The 21,135-nt window shown below is 51.6% G+C and overlaps 1 protein-coding gene across 3 annotated transcripts in view; it reads left to right on the top strand.

The window, feature by feature from the left end:
* The window catches only part of DIXDC1 (DIX domain containing 1), a 31,172-nt gene extending 10,749 nt beyond the window's left edge, over positions 1-20,423 (top strand). For 2 of the 3 annotated variants that reach the window (XM_027699376.1, XM_027699375.1), the window contains 19 exons: positions 2,359-2,488; positions 2,943-3,068; positions 4,283-4,532; positions 5,618-5,725; positions 10,258-10,370; positions 10,704-10,852; positions 12,242-12,331; positions 12,427-12,480; positions 12,901-12,951; positions 13,951-14,055; positions 14,515-14,568; positions 15,084-15,176; positions 15,260-15,331; positions 15,999-16,085; positions 16,227-16,388; positions 16,489-16,555; positions 17,790-17,898; positions 18,077-18,185; positions 18,986-20,423. In XM_027699376.1, the coding sequence (XP_027555177.1) occupies positions 2,359-2,488; positions 2,943-3,068; positions 4,283-4,532; positions 5,618-5,725; positions 10,258-10,370; positions 10,704-10,852; positions 12,242-12,331; positions 12,427-12,480; positions 12,901-12,951; positions 13,951-14,055; positions 14,515-14,568; positions 15,084-15,176; positions 15,260-15,331; positions 15,999-16,085; positions 16,227-16,388; positions 16,489-16,555; positions 17,790-17,898; positions 18,077-18,185; positions 18,986-19,066 (2,010 nt within the window). In that variant the 3' untranslated portion in view covers positions 19,067-20,423. Of the gene's footprint in view, positions 1-2,358; positions 2,489-2,942; positions 3,069-4,282; positions 4,533-5,617; positions 5,726-7,899; positions 8,103-10,257; positions 10,371-10,703; positions 10,853-12,241; positions 12,332-12,426; positions 12,481-12,900; positions 12,952-13,950; positions 14,056-14,514; positions 14,569-15,083; positions 15,177-15,259; positions 15,332-15,998; positions 16,086-16,226; positions 16,389-16,488; positions 16,556-17,789; positions 17,899-18,076; positions 18,186-18,985 lie in introns of those variants that run through there. The other variant, XM_027699377.1, reaches the window with a different exon arrangement.
* Positions 20,424-21,135: the final 712 nt, after the last annotated feature.

Genomic DNA, 21,135 nt, shown 5'->3' with positions numbered 1-21,135 from the left:
CTGAGAGGAGCTGAGACCTGTGTGAGCCACGTGTTTCACCTGAGCTGCAGCCCCAGCTGGGGATGGATTGTGTGGGTTTGGGGGGTTTCTGTGGACAAGTGCAGGCTCAGAGGGGTTTTTGTGGGGTGGAACAGGCTGTGCAGAGCTGCTGTTCTCATGGCAGGACACACCCTGGAAAAATCTTGGTTTTCTCTGTGCTGGAAGCACCTGGAGTGCTTTCCAGCCCAGATGGCAGGGATGATCCAGCCCAGCAGCAGAGCACATTGCCCTGGTGGTACTTTTTGAAACAATGGAACTCTGAGGGTGTGAAACAAGCCTTTTGCCTTTTTTTTTTAGGGCTCTGATTCCTAGATCTGAACCTGTGGCTGAGGATCAAGGCCTTGTGCTTGTATTAAAGGTCTGGGGCTGAAGGTTTGGCCCACAGAGTCTCTCCCCAGCTGATGGGGAACCACAGAGGATGGTGAAGCAAAGCATCTTTGACTCTCCAGCTTGAAAACTGCCACTGGGGTCTCTGCTGAGCACCTTGGGGGGCTTTGTCCCTTCGTGCGTTTAACAGCACTTTGCCATTTTTAGGTCAAAACTAAACTTTTATGTCTCTTATTTTCTGGGGAAGTTCAGTCACGTGCTCCCCTCAGCTGCCAGAAGTGGCAGCTTGCTGCCTGGATTTTTGAGCTCTGCAGCAATCCCAGGCTCTTGCTAAAGTCATTGGAGCTTCTAGGCTTTGGATGCAAAAATTAGGAAATGCTGATCAGTCCAACTGTCTGAACTTCTGCAGGAAAATCTGATGCTTTAATGGAAAAATCCCAAAACCAACCAACCAAACAACAGAGTGAGTCTGTTAATGAAGTGTGAGTCTGCAGAGTTCCAGCAGTCACTGGTATGAAATTACTTTGGACTGGTGACTTTCATATTCCATCGCCTCAAAAGCCTCCTTTTAATACTCAGAGTTTAAAATGTAAATGCCCCGGGATTTAGGAATGACTTTTTTCTAATAATAACAATGACAACCTCTTCATGCTTTTAAGAGACAGACACTAAAAGCTTGCCAAAAATGCTTCCTTATGAATGCATGAAGAATGCTCTGAGAAAAGGAACAGAAAACAAACTCCCTGGTGAAAGAGTCTTTTTTTTTCCTTTAAATGGGGCAGAAGTGTCTGAGTGTCTGAGCCATAAAGAACCCTACAAAACCTGCAGGTTTTCTGTGGGCTGTGAGGGGCTGTGTCCCTGTGGAATTAGTACCAGTTTGGAAAAGCAGAAAACAAAGACCTCTGGAACTGGGCAGGCAAACCTGCCTGGAATTGTGTCCACTGCAGCCAGAGCAGAGCTCGTTCCCGTGGCAGCCCAGGTCTGCTCCAGCAAACCTGCACCAGAGCTGCCACCTCTGCTTCCTCCTTCCCCAAAGCCATCAGTCCATGTCCTCTTCCAATTCTCCAGCCCTGCTGAGTGAGCAGAACTGGCTGGACACAGGGCCAGGCACCTTTCCGAGCCAGCAGAGCCAGAGCCATGTGGGATTAAAGGTGGATTTCCTCTGTCAGGATAATTAAGAGTGAAGCCGTGACCAGATTGTGACTCTGATGGGCTGTAAAAGCATAAACTCTGACATTGCTGAGATAACGTGGAATGGGGACTTAAAACCTGCTGCATGGGCACAATAATGGGAAGCTTAGTGAAAAGAGAGGTAATCCCATCAATGGATCAGTTTGTTTACCCTCCCTGTCCCACTCCAGCCCTGCCCAAGGGGATTTGGGTGTCACCAGCAGCCCTGCTCACCAGGGAAGGGTTACAGAGGCTGGGCTGGAAAGGGAAAGGTCGCTTGAATTTGCTCTTTGCCTTGTGGTCAGTTGTGCCAGATGGGGTTTTGTGCTGACCAGAAACCTGAGCTTGCTTCCCTGGCCTCTCCCTCCTGGAAGGGGCATCCAGGACAAACCTCCTGGCAGTGCTGTGGAGGGAGGCTGCTGTCCCTTCCAGGACATCTGTCCTGGTTGTCCTGGCAGAGTTCAGTGGGGAATAACACAGGGTTCCTTGCTTCTGCACTGTGGGTTTTCTGCTTCCCTGGTAAGTGGATGAAAATAGCCTGGAGTGCTGCGAGTGAACAAACCGTGGCACCAGGAAGGAGGGGATGACAGCGTTGGTTTGGCAAATCAAATGAGATATAATCAAATGAAATAACAAGCTCTTCCCTCAGCTCAGCAGTCCTGTGCTGCTCTCTGTCCTGGTGTGGGGCGAGATGTCCCTCAGTGCCCAGCAGAGACCTTTGGTGTTTGTCCTCAAGGGCAGAACACTGAGATCCGTGGAGATGAAAGGGAAGACTGAGGGCTCTGTGACTTCCCCTGCAGACGTTTTGTTTCCTATTTTCAGCAACAGCTCCAGGCATACGTGGCCTGGGTGAATTCCCAGCTGAAGAAGAAGCCAACGGTGAAGCCAGTGCAGGACCTGAGACAGGATCTGCGGGATGGAGTCACTCTGGCTCTGCTCATTGAGATTGTAGGTCAGTGATGACATCTGGCACTGTTTTTCCTCCTGCAGTCCTGGCTCTGGCGTGGCAGGGGCTGCCTTGGCTCTGGCAGATGTTACTGATGGGGTCAGAGCTTGAGGGGCTGGGGGGAAGGGACTGCCAGAGGAAGCAATCACCCAGCAGATCATAAATGCAATCCCACCCAGGTCCTTATGTTTTAGGGGCAGTTACAACAGATGTGCTAAAACCTCTCAGGGGCAATATGGACTCCCACAAGGCTGGCACCTTAAAATAAACCCAGTGCAGTCTCCAACCCCATTATCCCTGGTGCTGGGTGCCGTGTGCCGTGTAAGCAGGACAAGAAACCACGTGTGCCTCCTGCAGTGCCCAGACAAGAGATCAGACCAGTCCCTGCACCTCCAGCAGCTCCTTTGATGGTACCAAGCGCTTCAGTTCCCCTTTGAAAAAGCTTTTTCCCCTCCTTTAGCTGGTGAGAAGCTCAGTGGCATCGAGGCCAACCCCACCAGCCAGCAGGAGATGAGGGAAAACGTGGAGAAAGTCCTACAGTTTGTGGCATCCAAGAAGATCCGCATGCACCAGACATCAGCTAAAGGTACCTGGCCCTGGGGGTGGCACAGAGGGGTTCAGCTGCTGAAAGCCTGTTCCTGTCCTTGTTTTATATCAAACTGATAATGTATTAGTAGATCAATGTATTAGTTTGTGGGGGAGTTTGGGGGTTTTTATCTCCTGTGGTTCAGCAGAGGGTTTGGGGTTGAAGGACAGTGGTAGCAGCACAGTGCACTGAAAAAAAAGAAAAAAAAGTGCCTTTTCTCCTGCTGCTGAGCACTCAGAAGCTCAAGTAACGGTGTAATGAGGAATACAGACCCAGAATCTTTCACTAAAAGGGCATATAAACCTGCTACTGTGAAACAAGACATGGGAACACATTTCTGGTTCACTGGCAGCCCAGGGCACTGCTCTGCACGGGCTGTAAATAAGGAGGAGACCCAATGCACAGTCACATGGCTGTGGCACGGTTGAGTCAGGACTCTGTGCCTCAGTTGACTACATTGTTTTGGAAAACCTTAGTCTGAAAGAGTGGCTGAGCTTTGCCATGAGATCAGTGTGTCTGAGCTGGTTTAGAGGCTGGGGGAATGCCTGCTGTGATATTATTAAAGCTGACTAATTAACATTTGCAAGGTGCTGCCAATGTTTGTGGTACAGGATGCTGGCACTGAAGAAACACGTTGCTGTTCTTTGGTCCTGTGTGTTTTAAAGAAAGGAAATTCTGTGTGCTGGCAGAAGTCACTGCTGGGGCAGTGGTCAGGCCGCAGTACCTGCTGTGCTTTCCCAGTGAGCATTCACTAATTATGTGCTGCATCATTAGCTGGGAATGGCCACGCAGGGAATCATAGAATCATAGAATCACAGAATCAGCTGGGTTGGAAGGGACCTCCAAGATCATCAAGCCCAACCCTTGATCCAACCCCGCTGTGGTTCCCAGCCCATGGCACTGATGCCACATCCAGTCTCTTCTTAAAAACCTCCAGGGACGGAGAATCCACCACTTCCCTGGGCAGCCCATTCCAATGGCTGATCACCCTCTCTGCAAAGAAATTCTTCCTAATATCCAACCTAAACCTCCCCTGGCACAGCTGAAGACCCTGAGCCCTCTTGTCTTGAAGGCTCAAAGCATTAAACCTGTGCTGGGTGGGTGGCACAGGCAGTTTTCAGGGCTGAGCACAGCCTGGCACAGCCCTGTGGGGTTTAGTGCTTGTTTTGGGGGCACCTCATGACCATAACCCTGGCTTTGCTTGCGTTTCGCAGACATCGTCGACGGGAACCTGAAGTCCACCATGAGGCTGATCCTGGCCCTGGCCGCCCACTTCAAGCCAGGCTCTGGGAGGGCCGTGGGTGCCAGCGGGGCTGGCCCGGTGGGGAAGGGCTGGGCAGTGCCCCCAGGAAGCCACAGGCCCCGCTCTGCCGCTGCCATGGCCCAGGGGGCTGTGGCTGCCCTGGCCGAGGTCCGGCAGGACGTGCTGCACTCCGGCCGGGATGTGTTCCGCCACAGGCACCGGTAAGAGCTGCTCCCTGCTGGGGGGATGGACACAGGGGGACACAGTTCCCTCTGAAATCAGTGCACCTTCGTCCTGCCAGCCCCTGCTGTAAGGCAGGCACTGCTTTCTCATGCCCAAACGGTGCCTTGGCAAAGCACCGACCTGGCCTGACCTGGCCTGGCTGCCTCGGCACACACGGCAGGTATCCCGGGCTCTTCTCAGGTTTTACAGCAAAACAACAGCTGGAGGTCTTGTTATCTCACCAGAAAAGAACAGCGAGTTATGGCCAAGGCAGAGGGAACTGTGCTGCCTCGTTTTCCTGCTGAGCACAGTGCCCTTGGAGCTGTCTCTTTGGAGATATTCTCATATTCTCAAGTAAAGTCTTAGCTCCAGGTACTGCTCAGGGATCTGGGAGCAGCTGCTTCCAAAACTGAGGCACTGAGAACTCTGCACAAGCCCATCCTGGCTCCTCCATTGCTTCCATCCCAAATCCTCCAGGTGGACTCGGGGGGTTGTGTGCTGAGTTCTGGTGATGCTGGAGGGAGATGATCCACCTGCAGTCCTGTAAAGCACATTTAACACCTGCAAAAGGTGCTGTTGTAGATTATAATAACAATAATAATAGCAGTGACATTTAACTGGAAGCCAGATGGGCTGTTGAGGGTTCAGTTTACACAGCTGAAGGTCACTTGCCCATATGATACTGGCTCAAGGGAGCACCCATGAAGCAGTTTGGAAATGAGGTTGAAATGGGATATTTTGTTGAAAAACTAAATGTTAAAGGTTTATCTTGCAAAGGCCTTGGACCAGGAGCTCTTCAGCAAAGCCAGTCCTTGTGCTGTCTGCAAATTGTTCTTTTCCTTGCCTTCCTAGAGCTTGTGTAGTTTTCTAGTCACAGAATTAGGGGTGAGTTTAAAAGGGCAGTGCTTGTTTGCCTGTGTTTCCCTCACACCAAGAAGATGGGATGGGGATCCCTTACAGGAAAATTGGTGTCTTTTCTGGCTGTCCCCTCTTTCTCACCTTCCTTCCATTAGCTTTTCTTGGAGACAAGAAGAATTTCTGCTCCTATTAGATGAGGGTTCCCTCACTCTGTGATTATCTCCAGAAACAGCAGCATGGATGAGGAGATTGAAAATCCCTACTGGAGTGTCCGGGCACTGGTGCAGCAGTATGAGGGGCAGCAGAACGTGCCATTGGAGTCCCACTCCTCCAGGTAAGGGATTTTTATTGCCAAGATGTGTCCTTTGTGTGACATTCCCTAAAGTGCTGGTTCCTTATCGCCACAATCTGGGTATTTCTGATGGAAAAGGGCATTCCCAGAACGTGGTGTCTGCCTGATCTGGAGGATGAAGCCTCAGGAGCCAACCTGAAGGCCACATCAAGTGGTTCTGCTGTTTTCATGGGGATAGGAGAGAGAGTGGATGTGGGAGAGCTGGAATGGCTTTTGAAGAAAAAACTGCTCCTGTGGGGGAGCTGATCCAGCTCCAGAGCCAAGGAGAGCCCTTTTCCCCCAGAGAACAAGAAACTACTTTAAGACAAAGGGCTGTGTTACTGAACATGTTGGATCTCCCTCTGGATATGGTGCTTTGCTCCATTTAATCCCATCTGGAGCAGATGCGAGGGCAGAGCTGCAGCTCTTTGGTTCACAGTTTCCTGTCCCCAGTGGAACCCTCGGCTCTGCTTTGCTGTTCTCCTTCTCCTGCCTGGGCTTTTCCCTGAGTGCCTCAACTCTGATTTGTGTGGGAATGAGGGGTTCATTTTCCAAGGACAGATTGCCACGGAGGGTTTCTCAGCAGGCAGGATCTCTCCACAGGGGTTTCCAGGCCCATTTTTATGCTCCACAGCAGAAATAATTCTCCGTGTTACCCGGGAATTCAGGTTGCTTGGCCCAGCGGAGGAGAAAACGACAGGAGTTTGTGTTTCTCCCCCGAATTTGTTGTGTATCACTGAGGGCATGTTTATAAATAGCCATTTGGAGGAGCGTGGGGCTCCCAGCGAGCCAGTACTGGACCAGTGCCTCCACATGATGTCAGCAGTGTGCTTTTGAGGCTGTTGTTCCAGGGGAGACGCAAAAACTCCGCTCTTGGCCAGAGGATTTCATGGCCGGTGTCACAGGACCTTGGCAGTGCCTCTTGACCTGGGGTCTGGGTGGGGCAGCAGGTGACTCCTGGTGCTCCCTGAGCATCCTTCAGTGTGAGGGGGCTGGAGGATTTGATCTGCTCTCCCACCCCCCAGGCACTGCCAGGCAATGTTGGCTCACGTGTGGCTGGGTTTTGGCGGTGAGCGAAGATTTCTCTGCACATCCTAAATCCCGGGGGTTTGTTTTTCCCCCATCGTGCCAGGAATTCTCTGCCCATAAGGCAGGGGTGATATTACTGCTAATAAGACAGAATACAGTGGGAATCTTTGCAGGAGTGATCAGTGCTTGCCCAAAAGTGGGAGCAGTGTTTCCCTGCAGCTCCTGGGGGTGTCTTTGCTGACACCAGTGTCTGCGTGATGAAAACAAGATGCTTTCTGTTCCCTTCCAGGGAGAAATGCTCCAGTTTAGTTATGAGAACTGGCTGAGAGAATCAAGATGGTTTTTGATTAGTGAGAGATGTGGTTATTAAGTGCAGCCCCCCCCCCTCCATCTGATCCCAGGGCAGCTTCTTCCTGCGTTGACTCCTCACTCCGAGACCTCCCAGCCTCAATAACAGAATTCCCAGAGACAAACCCTCCAATAAGCGAAGGCAATCGGAATGATTCATGGAAAATTTGCCAAAATCAGATGATTCCCAGGCTGCCGAGCCCCTCACCCATCCACCTCCCTTTCCCCTCCCCTTCCCACCGGCATTCCCTCCCCCACCCCGAGCCGGGCTCAGAGAAAGGCTGAGCCTCGCACAGCCCGTGTGACAGCAGGAGGGAGAGGAGCTGAGGCAGCGAGGAAGAGGAAGCCTCGCCTGGGGCTGGGAAGAGCCGCTTGCCCAGCCCGCAGCCGGGGCTGGGAGCACCGGGAACACACCGAGCCCCTTCCCGCGGCCGGTCCCCGGAGCCGCGGGGGATGCTCGGAGGATGCTCGGAGGCTGAGCAGGGCGGGATGGGCTGAGGAACACCCCCGGCAGCCCCGGGGCTGAGAACAGCCGGGCGTGTGTGTGTGCGGCTGCCCAAAATGCAGCAGCGAGGGAGAATAACAACAACCCGGCAGGAAGAGCAGCAGGAGCAGAACCCAGGCTGCAGAATTCCCTGACTCCGGAATCACACCCGCTCGTGGGGGCCGTGGATCTGCCATTCCTGCGGAGACCCTGAGGGGTTTTATTTTTTTGAGTCTTTTTTCTTTTTTCTTTTTTTTTCTTTTTTTCTTTTTTTTTTTCTTTTTTTTTCCTTTTTTTTTTTGGTTTCTGCTGCGAAATTTTTCAGCAATCTGGCTCGCAAATCTTCCTCCGGTAGTTTTGACAGGAGCTGGCGTCCTCTCTCCCCCCCCCCACGCTGGATCCCTGAGCATGCGAAGGGACAAGGCATTGCCTGCATCCAGAATCCCGAGGCTCCCGGGGAAACGGATTCTGTGAGGCGAGAGGTTAAAGTGGGATCATGGGAGGGAAGCAGGTCAAATGGTGAGCGATTGTTGCCATTGTCGTTTCGAACAGCAGGGACGGGGTGTTTATTAAATAATGTGAGAACTCAGGGCTGGTGCCCCCGAGCCTGGGCTGTGCAGGCACTGGCAACTCTGGTTCTCGGGGGAGAAGGGATGTGGGTTAAGGAGCCAAGTGGTGAAAGGAATAAAGTGGAACAGCTTGCATCGCGAATGTGCCTTGAACAGCTTTAATTTCCCAGCACTTATTTCTGCTTGCTCTCGTGTGAATTGCTGTGTGCTTTAAAGAACAAATTACAGCTGTGGGTATTTTGTACTTGGCTGGGTTTGGCTGACACAAAACCTGTGTGTTTCCAGAATTAACTGGATAAGGTATGAGGCAGCCTGACCTGTGCTGCTGCTTCATCTGCTGCTGGTTCTGTCATGTTTGGGGGGTTATGGATGCCACGTGAGCCCACTGGCCCTTTAAAACAGGAAAACTGCCTCGAAAGGGTCTGTGGCTGTGGGAATGTAGAACTGCCTATGTTGTGCAGACCTGTAGGGACTGCTTAACCCACCTGGGATCCCTCATATTGGCTTTGGAATGTGGATCCACCGCCAAGAGAGGCAGATTTGGAAGAGGAGAATGTTCTTTCCAGGCTCACATCCCCTCGGTTTCCATCCTCTCTGTTTCCCTGCCCTCGCCCACCCCTGTTTCACCACCTTCTCCCCCAACAGTTGCTGGTGGTGTTTTTCTAGGGCAGCTCATCCTTTCATCTTTTGCAGGGCTGAGGACCAGCAGAGCCTTTATCAGGGTGAGGGCATGGAGCATCAGCTGGGAATATTGCAGGGGGAATGTTGAGATCTGTTCCTAGAAGGAGGTGAAATCCCTCCTGGAGTTCCTGGCCCTGTTGGATCAGCTGGGCTTCCTGCCTGCACCTGTGCTCTGGGAATGTTCCATCCCTTCCTCCCAGCCTCGTTACATAATGCAAACCCCACAGAGCTGCCTGGGCTTCCAAACAAGATAAAAACCACAATTTAAACCCCATAATTTTACGCTGTGCCCCCGTTCAGCAAGGAGCAGGGAGCTGGTTAGAGATGTTGTATAAGAAAATATACCTAATGAGGGACTGCTGGGATGGAGTTAAAATTCCTGAAGGTAAATCCCTGAGCAAAGCCAGGTGGCCTGGACCCCTTTAACAGTCCTGCACACACCTGAAAGGACAGGTAGTGCAGCTCTCAGAGATTTCCAGGAAAAGAGGATTATTCTTTTGCTTGCATTTCTCTTCCCTTTAACGTGGGGAGAGTCTGGCCCTTGAAAACCAGGCTGCAGATCTGTAATATAAATGAGGAGGAGGCTCCCCTGGCCATGGGAGTGGGGCAGGCAGGAGCAGCAAGTCATTTCCATCTCTATTGCAGGGCTTTTCCCCTCCCGTGGGAGCTGGGGGGACAGGCAGCAGCAGTGCTGGGAAGATGCAGACAGCGAGCTGCTGAAGCCCCTCTTATTTTTCTAAAACCTATTATATTATTTCCACAGTGTTTTCTTTTTTTTTTGTTCTCTGCCCTTTTGTTTCCGTGCTGGGGAGAATGAAAAATTAACTCCTGCTCACACTTGCAAGGATTAATTCCTGCGACTTTCGAGGTACATTGAAAGGGTCACTGAGCTTCAGCCACCTTTTGCTGTTGTCTGGGTGATGCATTTGGGAAGAATTTCTGGAAAAAAAAACCAACAAACCCAGATTGCTTGACCCTCCCAGTCAGCTGAGATGGCTCCAGTGAAAATATGTGGGTACTTTCAAGTAGTTTTAATCTAAGAACACGAGTGAGTGGGATCCGACTCTGAAAAAATATTTTGCCCTTGGGATTTCAAGTTGAAGTGATGCCTCTGGAACCTGGAGCAAAGAGATGAAGCAAACCAGGGTGGCTTTTTGTTCAGCTCGTGGTGTGAGCATAAGGCTTGCAGTAAATTTATTTCTGAGTGTCTGAATTCTGTGGTGTCAGCCTCAAACTCACATTCTGTCAAGGAAAACCAGGGAACACATTGTGGTTGTCAGTTGAGTTGTTGTGGCACTGGCATGAAAAAAATAGTTCCATGCCTAGTTTGGTTTGTTAAAGGCCTCTCCAGGATGCAGATAATGGTGTTAGATGAGGGGGATGCTGATCAGCACTAAAGCAGCTGTTCCTTCTCTCCCCTGCAGTCTCACATCACCCAGCCCTGTCCACAGTGCAAAGAGTGAATCCACTGTAGCCCCATCAGAGGAGAAGGAAAGGCTTGTGATCCTCCAAACTGAAGAAACAGAAACTAAAACAGGTACCTTGCAGATAAAGCTTTACTGGGGCTTGTTTGTGTGATGTAAACTTGCTGGAAAGTTCCCCAGGGACTGAAATGGTTTGAGGTTGGTGCACCCACTGACACCGGGGTGTTCTGCAAACCCCACAGCTGCTTTTCTGTCTCACGTTGTTCCCCTGTCCTGTGCTTTGAAATCTCCAGGGATCAGATGCAGAGTTACCTGGGATATGTGTGAGTGCAGCAAAGTTTACTTTGCAGTGAGAATGAGGCGTAAATCCTGGAGATCAGACACCTGCAGCAGCTCCCTTTGGTGTCAGTCTCTCCTGGGCTCACCTGTCTGCCTCTCTCTTCCAGAGGAGACTGATTCCCATTTCCAGCCTGAGTGGCAAGCAGGGAACTCTGGGTCATACTTGGAGAACTCATGGGAGGAGCAGCTTTTGGAGCAACAGGACCACTTGGAAAAGGAGATGGAGGAAGCAAAAAAGATGATTTCAGGCTTGCAGGTAACAGCTTTTCTTCCCAGCCGGTGTTCCCTGCCAGGGAGGGAGAGGGAAGGGTGAGCAGAGGGGAAGGTTGTATTGCTGTAAAGACTGAAAATTGGTGATATTAATTAATAGTAATCGAGGTGGACTGGGGGAGGGCAGAGGGCACTGAGTGCAGGTTAGGATGGGAGCACTGCAGGGAATCTAAAGCAGAGCCTGTGTTTGGCTGTGCCTGGCTTTGGTTGGTTCCCTGCCTTGCCCCCTGTCCCTGGAGCTGTGCTGGCCCTGTGTGTGCTGTCACTGCTCCTGTTGCTGTGCAGGGGGGTGAGGATGCCCCAGTGTTTTCCCACGTGCTGGGGGCTTTGTTAGAGCCTGAGAGAGGGGGGCTGTGCCCTGTGATTTGTGATCAGAAGTAATGCAGGGAGACAAGGGATGGCAGGAGATCAATCAAGAGTCCCAGGGCTGATCAGGGGTCACAGTCTCGCATCAGTCTCCCCACGAACGAGGCTGCACTATCATATTTGGCCCATTCTCCACACAACTATTTGTCTGTGGGACCTTTTGCAGTCCCTCCCTGACCCTCAGCCCAGTGTGTTTGACTCTGAGCCCCTGATCCATATGGTAAAGACACTGAACTCTCTCAGGAATATCCCCTTCTGTTTGTGCTGGGAACCACAGTGGCTCTGGATTGTAAATATTTATGTGCCAGTAAACAAAGCAGAGCCTGTGTGAGAAGCACAGGCAGCTGGGCGGGCACTTTCCTTGGGGACAATGGGCAGGACACAAAAGAGCCCCCGAAAAAAAAAAAGAAAAAAAAAAATTCCCTGGTTCCCTGGTAAAATCTTGGTTGCATTCTGTGCCCACTGGGAGCAGGGAGAGGAGGCACTGGGGGGACTGGCATGGCCTGTTCTCCAGCCCTGGGTGTCCCAGCAGGGAGGGTGAGCAGCTGGCACTGCTGCCCCTTCACCCCCTGGGAGCAGGGAGAGGCAGCTGATGCTGCCAGCCAAGAAATTGGATTTGATTCATCGATTCTCCTCCTCTCACTCACCACTTAAGAGCCTCCAGTTTGAGGGAGTTTGACTGAAGTGTTGGGGATCTGATGTGTGGCCGCCCTATAAGGTGCTGAAACTGAGACAGGCCCCTGAAAATCTGAGTTGTCCTTGTTTGGTGTCTCTCTGTGGGGAAGAGAATTGGCTGACAGACCTCTGGGAGAGCTTTTGCAGGGGGTAAATCTTCTTGTTCATTCCTGGAAAAAATGTACTCGTTTCTGAGAGGAACAAGTCAGCAGAAGTGGAAAATGAAGCTGTTTAGAGGCTGATGGGAATGACTGCTGGCCAGAGCTGCAGCTCAATCATTTTTTCCTTTGAAACCTCTGAAGAGGAGATTTTTTTTCCCCCTTTATTTTCCCAGGCTTTGTTGCTCAACGGGTCTTTACCCGAGGACGAGCAGGAAGGGTCCTTTGAGCTCTGTGAACGTGGAGCCTGCCCTGAAGAGCAGCTGGTGAGCACATTTCTGTACCCAAACCCCCCTGGCTGCTGCTCTGTCCTGCCCCAGGCAGGGGTGGCACGACAATAATGGTGATATTTTGCATCCAGATCATAATCCGAAGTCGCCTGGACCAGAGTGTGGAAGAAAATCAAGACCTAAAGGTTAGAGGGACAGCAGGTGGAGGGGCAGAGAGGTTTTGGGCCAAGAGATCTTTGCTGTTTGATTTTATTTTGGGGGGGGAAGTGGGGTGGACAACCTGATGGATGATATGGGGGATACATTATGTCAGAGCTCTGGGACCATGTCTGATGCTGGGAGAAGGATCTGATGTTGCCCTGAAGGACAGATTTGGGGGACTAGGCAATCATTTTTTCTCAGAACTTTAACAGCAGGGGTTAAGGGAGCTGCTCAGCTATTTGCCATGTTTGTAACTCACTAAAACTGCTCTTGGATCTGTGGGAAAAGGTGGGATGTGCTTTTTTTTTCTGCACCGTGTGTCTGGAGACAGGGAACACTGGCTTTGGTTGACTCTGAGGGGGGTGACAAGATGCCATTTAATCCAATTGTGTTGCATTTTGCAGAAGGAGCTGCTGAAATACAAACAAGAAGCTCGAAACCTCCAGGGGATAAAGGTGAGGAAAGGGACACTTCCAATGCAAATAGCAGAGCTTTAGAGTCTGCTGCAGCCCAGGAGTGGGGCCAGAGGAACCATCCACCTCTGAGGAGCCTCAGTGTGGAGGGAGGTGTGTTGGGGGGCTTGGATGTGGAGGATCCTGTGGTTTGTTTCTGGCCCAAGGCAGGTACAAGGAGTTGGGTTGCCTGGTTTCTATTCTGTCTGTAGGACTGTGGTCAAATTTCCACTCTTTTTTTTTCCTGTTTCTCCTAAACAAAATATGAAGCCTGCTTGGTTTTCTAGGCTCTCTTTTTTTTTTTTTCCCCCTGCTGTCTTGGGGTGCACACAGCAGCACTGCCCCAGTGAACTCATTCTTGACAGCAGAGGAAAAAGAGCCCGGGGAAATCCTTGTCCTCCTCAGAAACTGTGCAGTTCCTCCCTCTGGAGTTGTGAACACTGATAATCTACTCCTGAGCCAGAGGTATTTTTAGAGCTGCCTGTCAGGCTCCTGGCAGGGAGCAAACAGCAGTAGCTGTCCAAGGTGGAGCTCCCGGGCCCTGAGTGAAAGGTGCAGAATTAGTCCTGACTTTGGCCTCTCCAGAGAGGATTTCACTGCACAACTAGGTCACACCGAGAGCTTAAGTGTCCTTGTGTCCTGGGCTGACAGTGGCCTCTCTGTGCCCTCTGGGTGCTGCAGATGTGTGGCTGGATCAGGACCTGAGGGCACTGAGCACCCTCCAAAGACACAGCTGCTTCCTTCCATGGGAGCCAAGCTCAGGCCACTTCTGGAGTGGGAATTTAAGGCTGAAGCCCAGAAATCCCTCTGTCCCAATAGCCAGGATGCTGGCAGGGAAATCACTTTGGGGTAAGAGGGCTGAGGGTGGTGTCTGTGCACCTCCTGCTCTCCTTCAGCCCCGAGTGGCCCCAGTGTGTTACAGCCACTCTCCTGGGCCACTCACTGCTCAGGGGAGGGTCTCTGCCCTCCTTGCACCTTCCCACAGAGGACATCTCTCCCCAGGATGCCCTCCAGCAGAGGCTGATCCAGCAGGATGCTTCAGTCCTGCAGCTCAAGCAGGAGCTGCTGAGAGCAAACATGGACAAGGAGGAGCTGCACAACCAGAACGTGAGTCACTGCTGAGGGTATTTTAGGAGGAGGTTGCTGGCCCTGAGGGCTCCAGCAGCCACAGGGCTGAGCTGGTGGCTCCAGCAGAGCTGCTGGGGTCGTGGGACAGTGAAGGAGCAGTCAAAGGTCTGTGCAGAGCACAAACTGCACACAGTGCTCTGGCCAGCTGGGAGCCTGGAGATTCCTGACCTTCACTCCCACTTCCTGTCCTCCAAGACCTTCAGCTGAGACAGGGAGGGCCTTTCCCAATGTTTTCAGTGCAGTTGCATTTCTCCTTTGTTCCTTGTTGTCCCTGGGTGAGCAGGTGGCATTTTGGCAGGCCATGGGCAGTGTCTGGGGAGAGAAGGACGCGGGAGGGACTCCCTTGAGCTCTGCAGATATTTGGTCACCCTTTAGCACAGGGGGCAGGGATTAGCACTCTGGAAATACCTGTCTCACACCTGTGTGTCACTTCTGCAGGTTGATCTTCAGAGGAAGCTCGAGGAGAGAAACCGGCTGCTGGCAGAGTACAAAGTAATGGAACCTCTTCCCTGGAGGCTTCGGGGGCAGCATCTGGTGGCTCTTCAGTTTTGGGACTCTTTTTTTTGTGTCACCCCTGGGAGTGGCACTGCAACTTATTCATTATCCCCAAGAGTCATGGATGAGTGTTTGTGATGAGGTGGAGGGATCAGATGTTCTGTGTTCTGCCCACAGATTTTTATAGCATATCTGTTATTGTCATTTTTTTTTCTCTGATGGCTTGATAAGTGTTCACCACTTGTGCAGAAGCCTGTCAGGTTAGGTTGAGCCACCTGGTTGTCCACTGATCCCTCAGGAACCTGTTTTCTCTGGTCTTGGCAGTGGGTCTTTGGGCAGGGGGACTCTGGGCAGTAACAACCTGACCTACCTTTAAAAAAAACCCCAAACTCTGGCACTGAGCTAGAAGGACACACACTGTGCAAGTCACCATCCAGATGCCACAATTCCCTGCCCTGGGAAGATGACTGTGAGCTTTGCTCATGTCGATTCCCTGGATTCCTGTGTTGCAGAAGGAGCTGTGCCAGAAGGACCGGCACCTGCAGCAGCACCAGAGCAAACTGGATGAGATGCTCAGGCAGCTCTCCGAGGCCAGCTACCAACAGGTACAGACTGGGGGCTGCACTGGTGCCCTGGCACTCTCCTGGGGGGCTCAGTGTGTGTGTTGACTCCTCTCCTCCCCTCCCAGGTGGATTTGGAGCGGGAGCTGGAGCACAAGGAGGCCCTGCTGGCTCACTGCATGAAGAGGGAGGCTGAGGAGGTGAGGGCAGCCTTGGTGGTGCTGTTTGTCCAGCACCCTGCAGGTACCTACAGAAATCCTCCACTTCACCCCAGAGAGGCCTGGCTCTGCAGTCCCACTGTCAGTGCCTGAGCAAGGCAGTCAGACCCCACAGAACACCCAGAGTCCCAAAGCTCCCAGCACTGAGCACTCGGGCTCAGCTCCTTGTGTCAAAATCCCAAGGGATGAAACAGCGAGGGGAGCACAGGGGTGAGTGGGAACCAGAGACTCTTGGCTTCCATCTTCATCTCTGACACCAGCAAGTGGTCAGAGCAGGGTTTAGCTTATCTCCTCCTTTTCCTGCTGAGCCTGGTATTGAGCACTTGGAAGTGCCTTGGTGGACAGGCCAGCCTTGATACCTGTCCCTGCCACCTGAACACTGCCTATTCCCTAGAGCTTGCAGAGCCCTGGGGTGCAGCAGCAAAGCCCCTTCCAGGCTCTGCCTCCTTTTTTCCACCTCTGTGTGAGGAACCAGGTTTGTGCTCTGACCTGTGGGACTGCCTGCACATTCCTTAGGGAGCGTGTTTCCCTGGGAGAAGGTGGGAGTTTTGTCACTGATGTGCAAAGCTTTCACGCCCTCTCATTTTTGGGATTTTTTGGGGAGGCCCTAACACTCACATTCCTTGTGGCACCTCTTTCCCTGCCCCAGGTGATGGCTTACAGCAGTCACAGTGCTCAGAGCAATGGCTTTCTCCAGACAGCAGGAAAAGGAGCCGCTCCCACGGCCCACCAAGGGGTGAGTGCACCTCAGGGATATATCCCTGATATCCTGGAAGCCTTTATCTTATTAAGGGGAGATTTCCCCTTGCTAAGACCCGTGGTTTTAGAAGGGAAGGAGGCAGCCCAGAGCCAGCCTGACCTGTGGTCTCTTGGGCAGACCAACGACCTGCAGCTGGTCCGGGACGCCCTTCGCAGCCTCAGGAACAGCTTCAGCGGCCACGACCCCCAGCACCACACCATCGACAGCCTGGAGCAGGGGATCTCCAGCCTCATGGAGCGCCTGCACCGCATGGAGACCCAGAAGAGGCAAGAGAGAAGGGTAAAGGCTCCCCAGGGCACCTCAGCCTGTGCCCCTCACACGCAGCACTGAGGGCTCCGGCCGGAGGTGCCACTTTGTCCTCCTGGTTCTCACCCTGTAGGTGCGGGGGAAATCACCAGCCAGCAGAGCAACCAACGAGTGCAGGGACTCCTGGCCTCCCAAATCCAGTAAGTGCCTCGCAGCTCCCTCCCCTTCCGCTGCCTAATTCCTTGTTTCCTGGCCAGAGCCCAGGGCACGGCATTCCCCTTGGGAATGTGCCCCCTCCAGCTGGAGCTGCCCAGCCCCGGCTGCCCTGCAGAGCTCCTTGCTCACAGAGCTCCATCACAGTGGGAGCCTTCTTGGCCACTCCAGCAGCACTGCAGCACAAATAACCATGGCAATGGCTGGGATGGGTGGGAACAGGGATGTTATTCCAGCTTTCCTGCTGCTTTGCACCACCTGGTGGGCACAGAGAACCGCACAGTTCCCTCTTTCCCTGTTCCCCCCCAGTGTTTACATGTGTGCATAACAGCACAGTCCTTCCTGACACCACAGGTGTCCACGGTGTTTTCTGCATTCAGGGAGCCTTAAAACTGTTGTCATTAAGTGTGACCCTTCCACTGCTTCAGCTCTTGGGCAATTAGGAAACAATTCCTGATTTTGCTGTTTATCACATTCATTAGGATATTCAGATAAGCCCAGGAGATTCTGCTCTGTCTCGTGGAAGTTGTTGGGTCGGGTGTTTTTTCTTCCTCAGAGTCATTTCAGTAAAACAATGCCCAGACCATTGCCATTTGTGTTCTTTCCATAGTTCCCTTGGTTTGTTTTTGGGATTCCCAATTTTTGGTCTAAGTCACTTTAAGGAAAATGGAGTTGGGTTGAGTACTTGAGCTGCTTGACTTCATTTGCAAGCTGATTTTGTATCTCCCAGAGTTTTTTTTCCTGTTATCTTTTTTTTTTTCTCCTCAGTAGTTTCTCAAACATCTGAGTCTGTAAGGGTATGCTTTCCAAGCTATTTTAGCTATACTTTTATTCCTGGTTTTTCATGTTGTGTCAGTGTGTTCTATACCCTCACCTATACACCTGCTGTTTCTGTTCCTACAGCAGCTCTGTTTTCTTCTGTTTTCATGTGCTGTTTCAGTCTCACTGTGCTGCTTCTCCTTATTCCTCGTCGTTTTGCTGAACAGAAATCATAATGAAAATAATTAGAAGTGCTGAATACAACATGTTTCAGCACTGAGGTGACATCTGGTGTTTGGTACTGATATAATGTTGCTGAAAGAGGTATTACAGACCTTGCAGGGAGCAGGGCACAAGGCAGAGAGAGAAACACAAATGAGCAAAGATTCTGGCCAGAATGGGATGGGAAGGGGACAGGGAATGTTCTTCCTGGGTGGTAACGAGTCCCTTGATGCCTTGCAGAGCTGCCTCACTCTCACAGCACCCCCGTGATGAGCACCAGTGCCTGCACCAAAGTGTTGTACTTCACCGACCGCTCCCTCACCCCCTTCATGGTCAGCATACCAAAGAGGTGAGGTGGGCCCTGCTGGCACTGCTGTGCCCCTCAAAACACCTCTCTTGGTTTCCTGGGAGTTGTCCCAGCCAGCACAGGTTTGCTGTGCATCCCCTTGGCCTTTGGGTTTCGTGCCACTGGCTGGGGCAGTTCCCTGCCGCGCTCCCAAAGCTGATGGGTTTGGTTTCCCTTGCAGGTTAGGGGAAGTGACCCTGAAGGATTTCAAGGCAGCTATTGATCGTGAGGGAACCCACAGGTACCACTTCAAAGCCCTGGATCCAGAGTTTGGCACAGTCAAGGAGGAGGTAAATGTGGAACTGAGCTATCGCTGCCTTGGGCTCGGTGCCACCACACGACCCTGGGGACTGTGGTCGCCTCACTTTTAAACTAATGGAATAGCAGAAGTTTCCCCCCAAAGAAGCTGTAGATTAACCTCCTCTTGTGCTAAAACACATTCCACGAATGTGATTGCAACTGCCAGGGGGTTGCAGAGCCCCTTGGGCAAAGAGGTGACTCCTGGCACAGCCAGTCTGTGACACAGCACTGCCCAGGGGACACGAGGCAAAAACCCAAACTACACTTCTGGCCCTTCCAGGGGCTTTATAAAAACCTCTTGCAACGGGAGACCCTGTATTAAAAGTGCATTCTCCTACCGGTTTTTAAAGGTTTTTCAGAGAGAATTGGGTTTGTGGCACCTCTTCCTTTGTGTGCTGCATTGCAGCCCCATTCATGCTCAGGCTGGTGTTGGTGTGGGTTGGATTCATTAAAGGTTGTTGGGGTAGTTCCTGCTTCACAAATTGATTAAGATAAGTGCAAAGGGTCACCCTTTCTGGGAACAGTCAGCAGCAGCAGCTGGAGACTGTAGTCTGGATCAGAAAAGGCATATTTTCTATCTTTAGTTTACCTTTTCTTAAAAAAAAATGCTAATAATAATTTGACAGTTACTGGTTAAAGAGGCCTGGTCTGTTTTTTTGTTTCTTTGGGTTTTTTTTACCTAAAATCTGGAAAGATGACTTATAGCTCAGCTGCGTCTGTGATCTCTGGGTTGTGAAGGGAAATCTGAGCTGGGATCTGACTCCTGGTTTTTTTTGGTGTTTTTTGGTAGGTATTCCATGATGATGACGTCATTCCTGGCTGGGAGGGGAAAATTGTGGCCTGGGTGGAAGAAGACCACGGGGAGAATTAATGGAGCTTCCAAGTCTTGTTGCTATGGAAACCTGGTACTGGCTGCCGAGCTCCGAGGGTGACCAGCAAGGCGGTGAGAGCTGGGAGGAGGCCAACTCGAGCTGCCAAAAATAAACCAGCCTCTCTGCAAACAACGGGTACTGCATGTTGTGTGCGTGGACACCTGGCCCCTGACCTCCCATGCCCAGGTGAAGGTGGTGTTGTGGGACTGAAACGACGGGTCTGTGGGGATGAAACACCCGGGCTTTGTCCTGTCAGCAAAACCCTGGAGGCCTTAATGATGCTCTGCTCCCTTCTCCTGCTCCCCAACTCCTGTGATGTGTGCTGCAGGCTCAGCTGGGCAGTTCGAGTCTGGTTTCTTGTGCTGGTGTTACATAAACATGCACTGACGGCAAAAAATGTCAAGCTTTGCCTTCATGAGTCAGAACAAGCCACTGGATTACGGGAGCTGAGGGCTGGACCAGCTTTTGTCCTGGACTTGCACATGCTGCAGGAGCAGAGTGGACTTTGTGGACATTCCAGACTGACAGTACCTGCCTCGGGGAGGGAACAGCCTTCTGGGGGTTTTATGCATGGCCTGAAGCAAAGATCACCTTGGCAAAGCTCCCTTTCTCCCAAACTCAGGCTTCCATTTCCCAGCCCTGCTTTCCCCCCTCGCTCTCCAAAGCTGTCCTTGCTCTGGACTCTCAGTGTCCGTGGGGACTGTGGGATCTTGGTGCTTGGTTGTTTGCTGAAGGATTTCACGTGTGGAACTGAGCTCTCCCTGCACTCCTGCCCTCTCCTCTGTCACCCCCTGGGCACGGGCATCACTGTGCTGCTGCCCACCCACTGCCAGGGCCACCCTGCACTTACCCACACCGCTTCCCTGGGATGCTGAATCCTGAAGGATCAGGAAGCTTGGGAAAGAACAAGCCCTAAAATCCCTGATGGTGGGTTTTTTCTCATTGGTTTTTGTGTTTTTATTTCTCTACGTTGCCTGTCTCTGCAGCCACTGTGGGCTTGGGAGGTCAAATGGCAAGTCAGGGGATGGGAATGAGCGTTCCTGGTACCTGTGGCCCTTCCGTGGGTGATCTGTGTGTGCTGTGCATGAGGCTGGGACAAGGGGAACCTGGTTTTACTGTTTTATATTAACATGTCCTTTTGTAAACATGTTCTTGGAATTATTTTGTACTGATTTACATTTGTCTGAGGACTGTGGATATTTTTATACTAGTGCAAGTGCTCTCTGTACATTTCTGCACGCATTATACTGTGTTTTACTCATTTCCTAGTGGATGCTGAAATGTTTTGTATTGTCTTCTGTTAACACAACACTGGGCTTGTAAATCTTATATATTTAATTTTTTTTACTATGGAAATCCAGCTAGTTACTAGTGGGGTTTATATTTTTGCCAGCTTTAATAAGGAGCAACAGTACTATTTATTTTCTCACTGCTTCACTGTTCAGGAGGTAGCTCAAGCCTCTTATGTTTGGCACTGCCCTAACACTGATTCCAGTGGGTTTGTTCTTAGATCATATCCTGGCTTGTCTTTGTCACTGTTTACTGTTTGTTTATTTCTGTCAAACTTTCCTCCCCGAAGTTACTTTCCTGTTCCTGTACTTGTAACTTGCTCTTGTAACAAAGCCCCCTGGAGTCAGTGGTAGAGAAATTACAGGATCACAGAGTAGTTGGGGTTGGAAGGGACCTCTGGAGTTCATCCAGTCCAAGGCAGGGTCACCCGAAGCAGGTGACACAGGAGCACATCCAGGTGGGTTTGGAATGTCTCCAGGGAGGGAGACTCCAGTGCTCTGCCCCCCTCCATAGGAAGTTCTTCCTCGTGTTGAGGTGGAACTTGTTGTGGTTATGGCAATTGCTGCTCCTCCTCTCACTGGCACCACTGAAACGGGTTCTGAAAAGGGTTCTATCCTGTCTTACCCCATTCCATTTTGCCCATTTCCATCCCATCCTCTTCTATTCCATTCTATCCCCTTCCATCCCGCCTGTCCCTGCAGCGGGTGGTATCGAGGCAACCCACTCCCCTTCATCCCCTTCTGTCCCTTCCCATCCCCTTCTGTCCCTTCCCATCCCC

Source organism: Neopelma chrysocephalum, unplaced genomic scaffold, assembly GCF_003984885.1.
Source record: "Neopelma chrysocephalum unplaced genomic scaffold, ASM398488v2 Primary Assembly neopelma1_138, whole genome shotgun sequence".
NCBI lineage: Eukaryota > Metazoa > Chordata > Aves > Passeriformes > Pipridae > Neopelma > Neopelma chrysocephalum.
The sequence above is the reverse complement of the archived record's forward strand: the minus strand, read 5'-3'. Positions and strand labels throughout refer to the sequence as shown.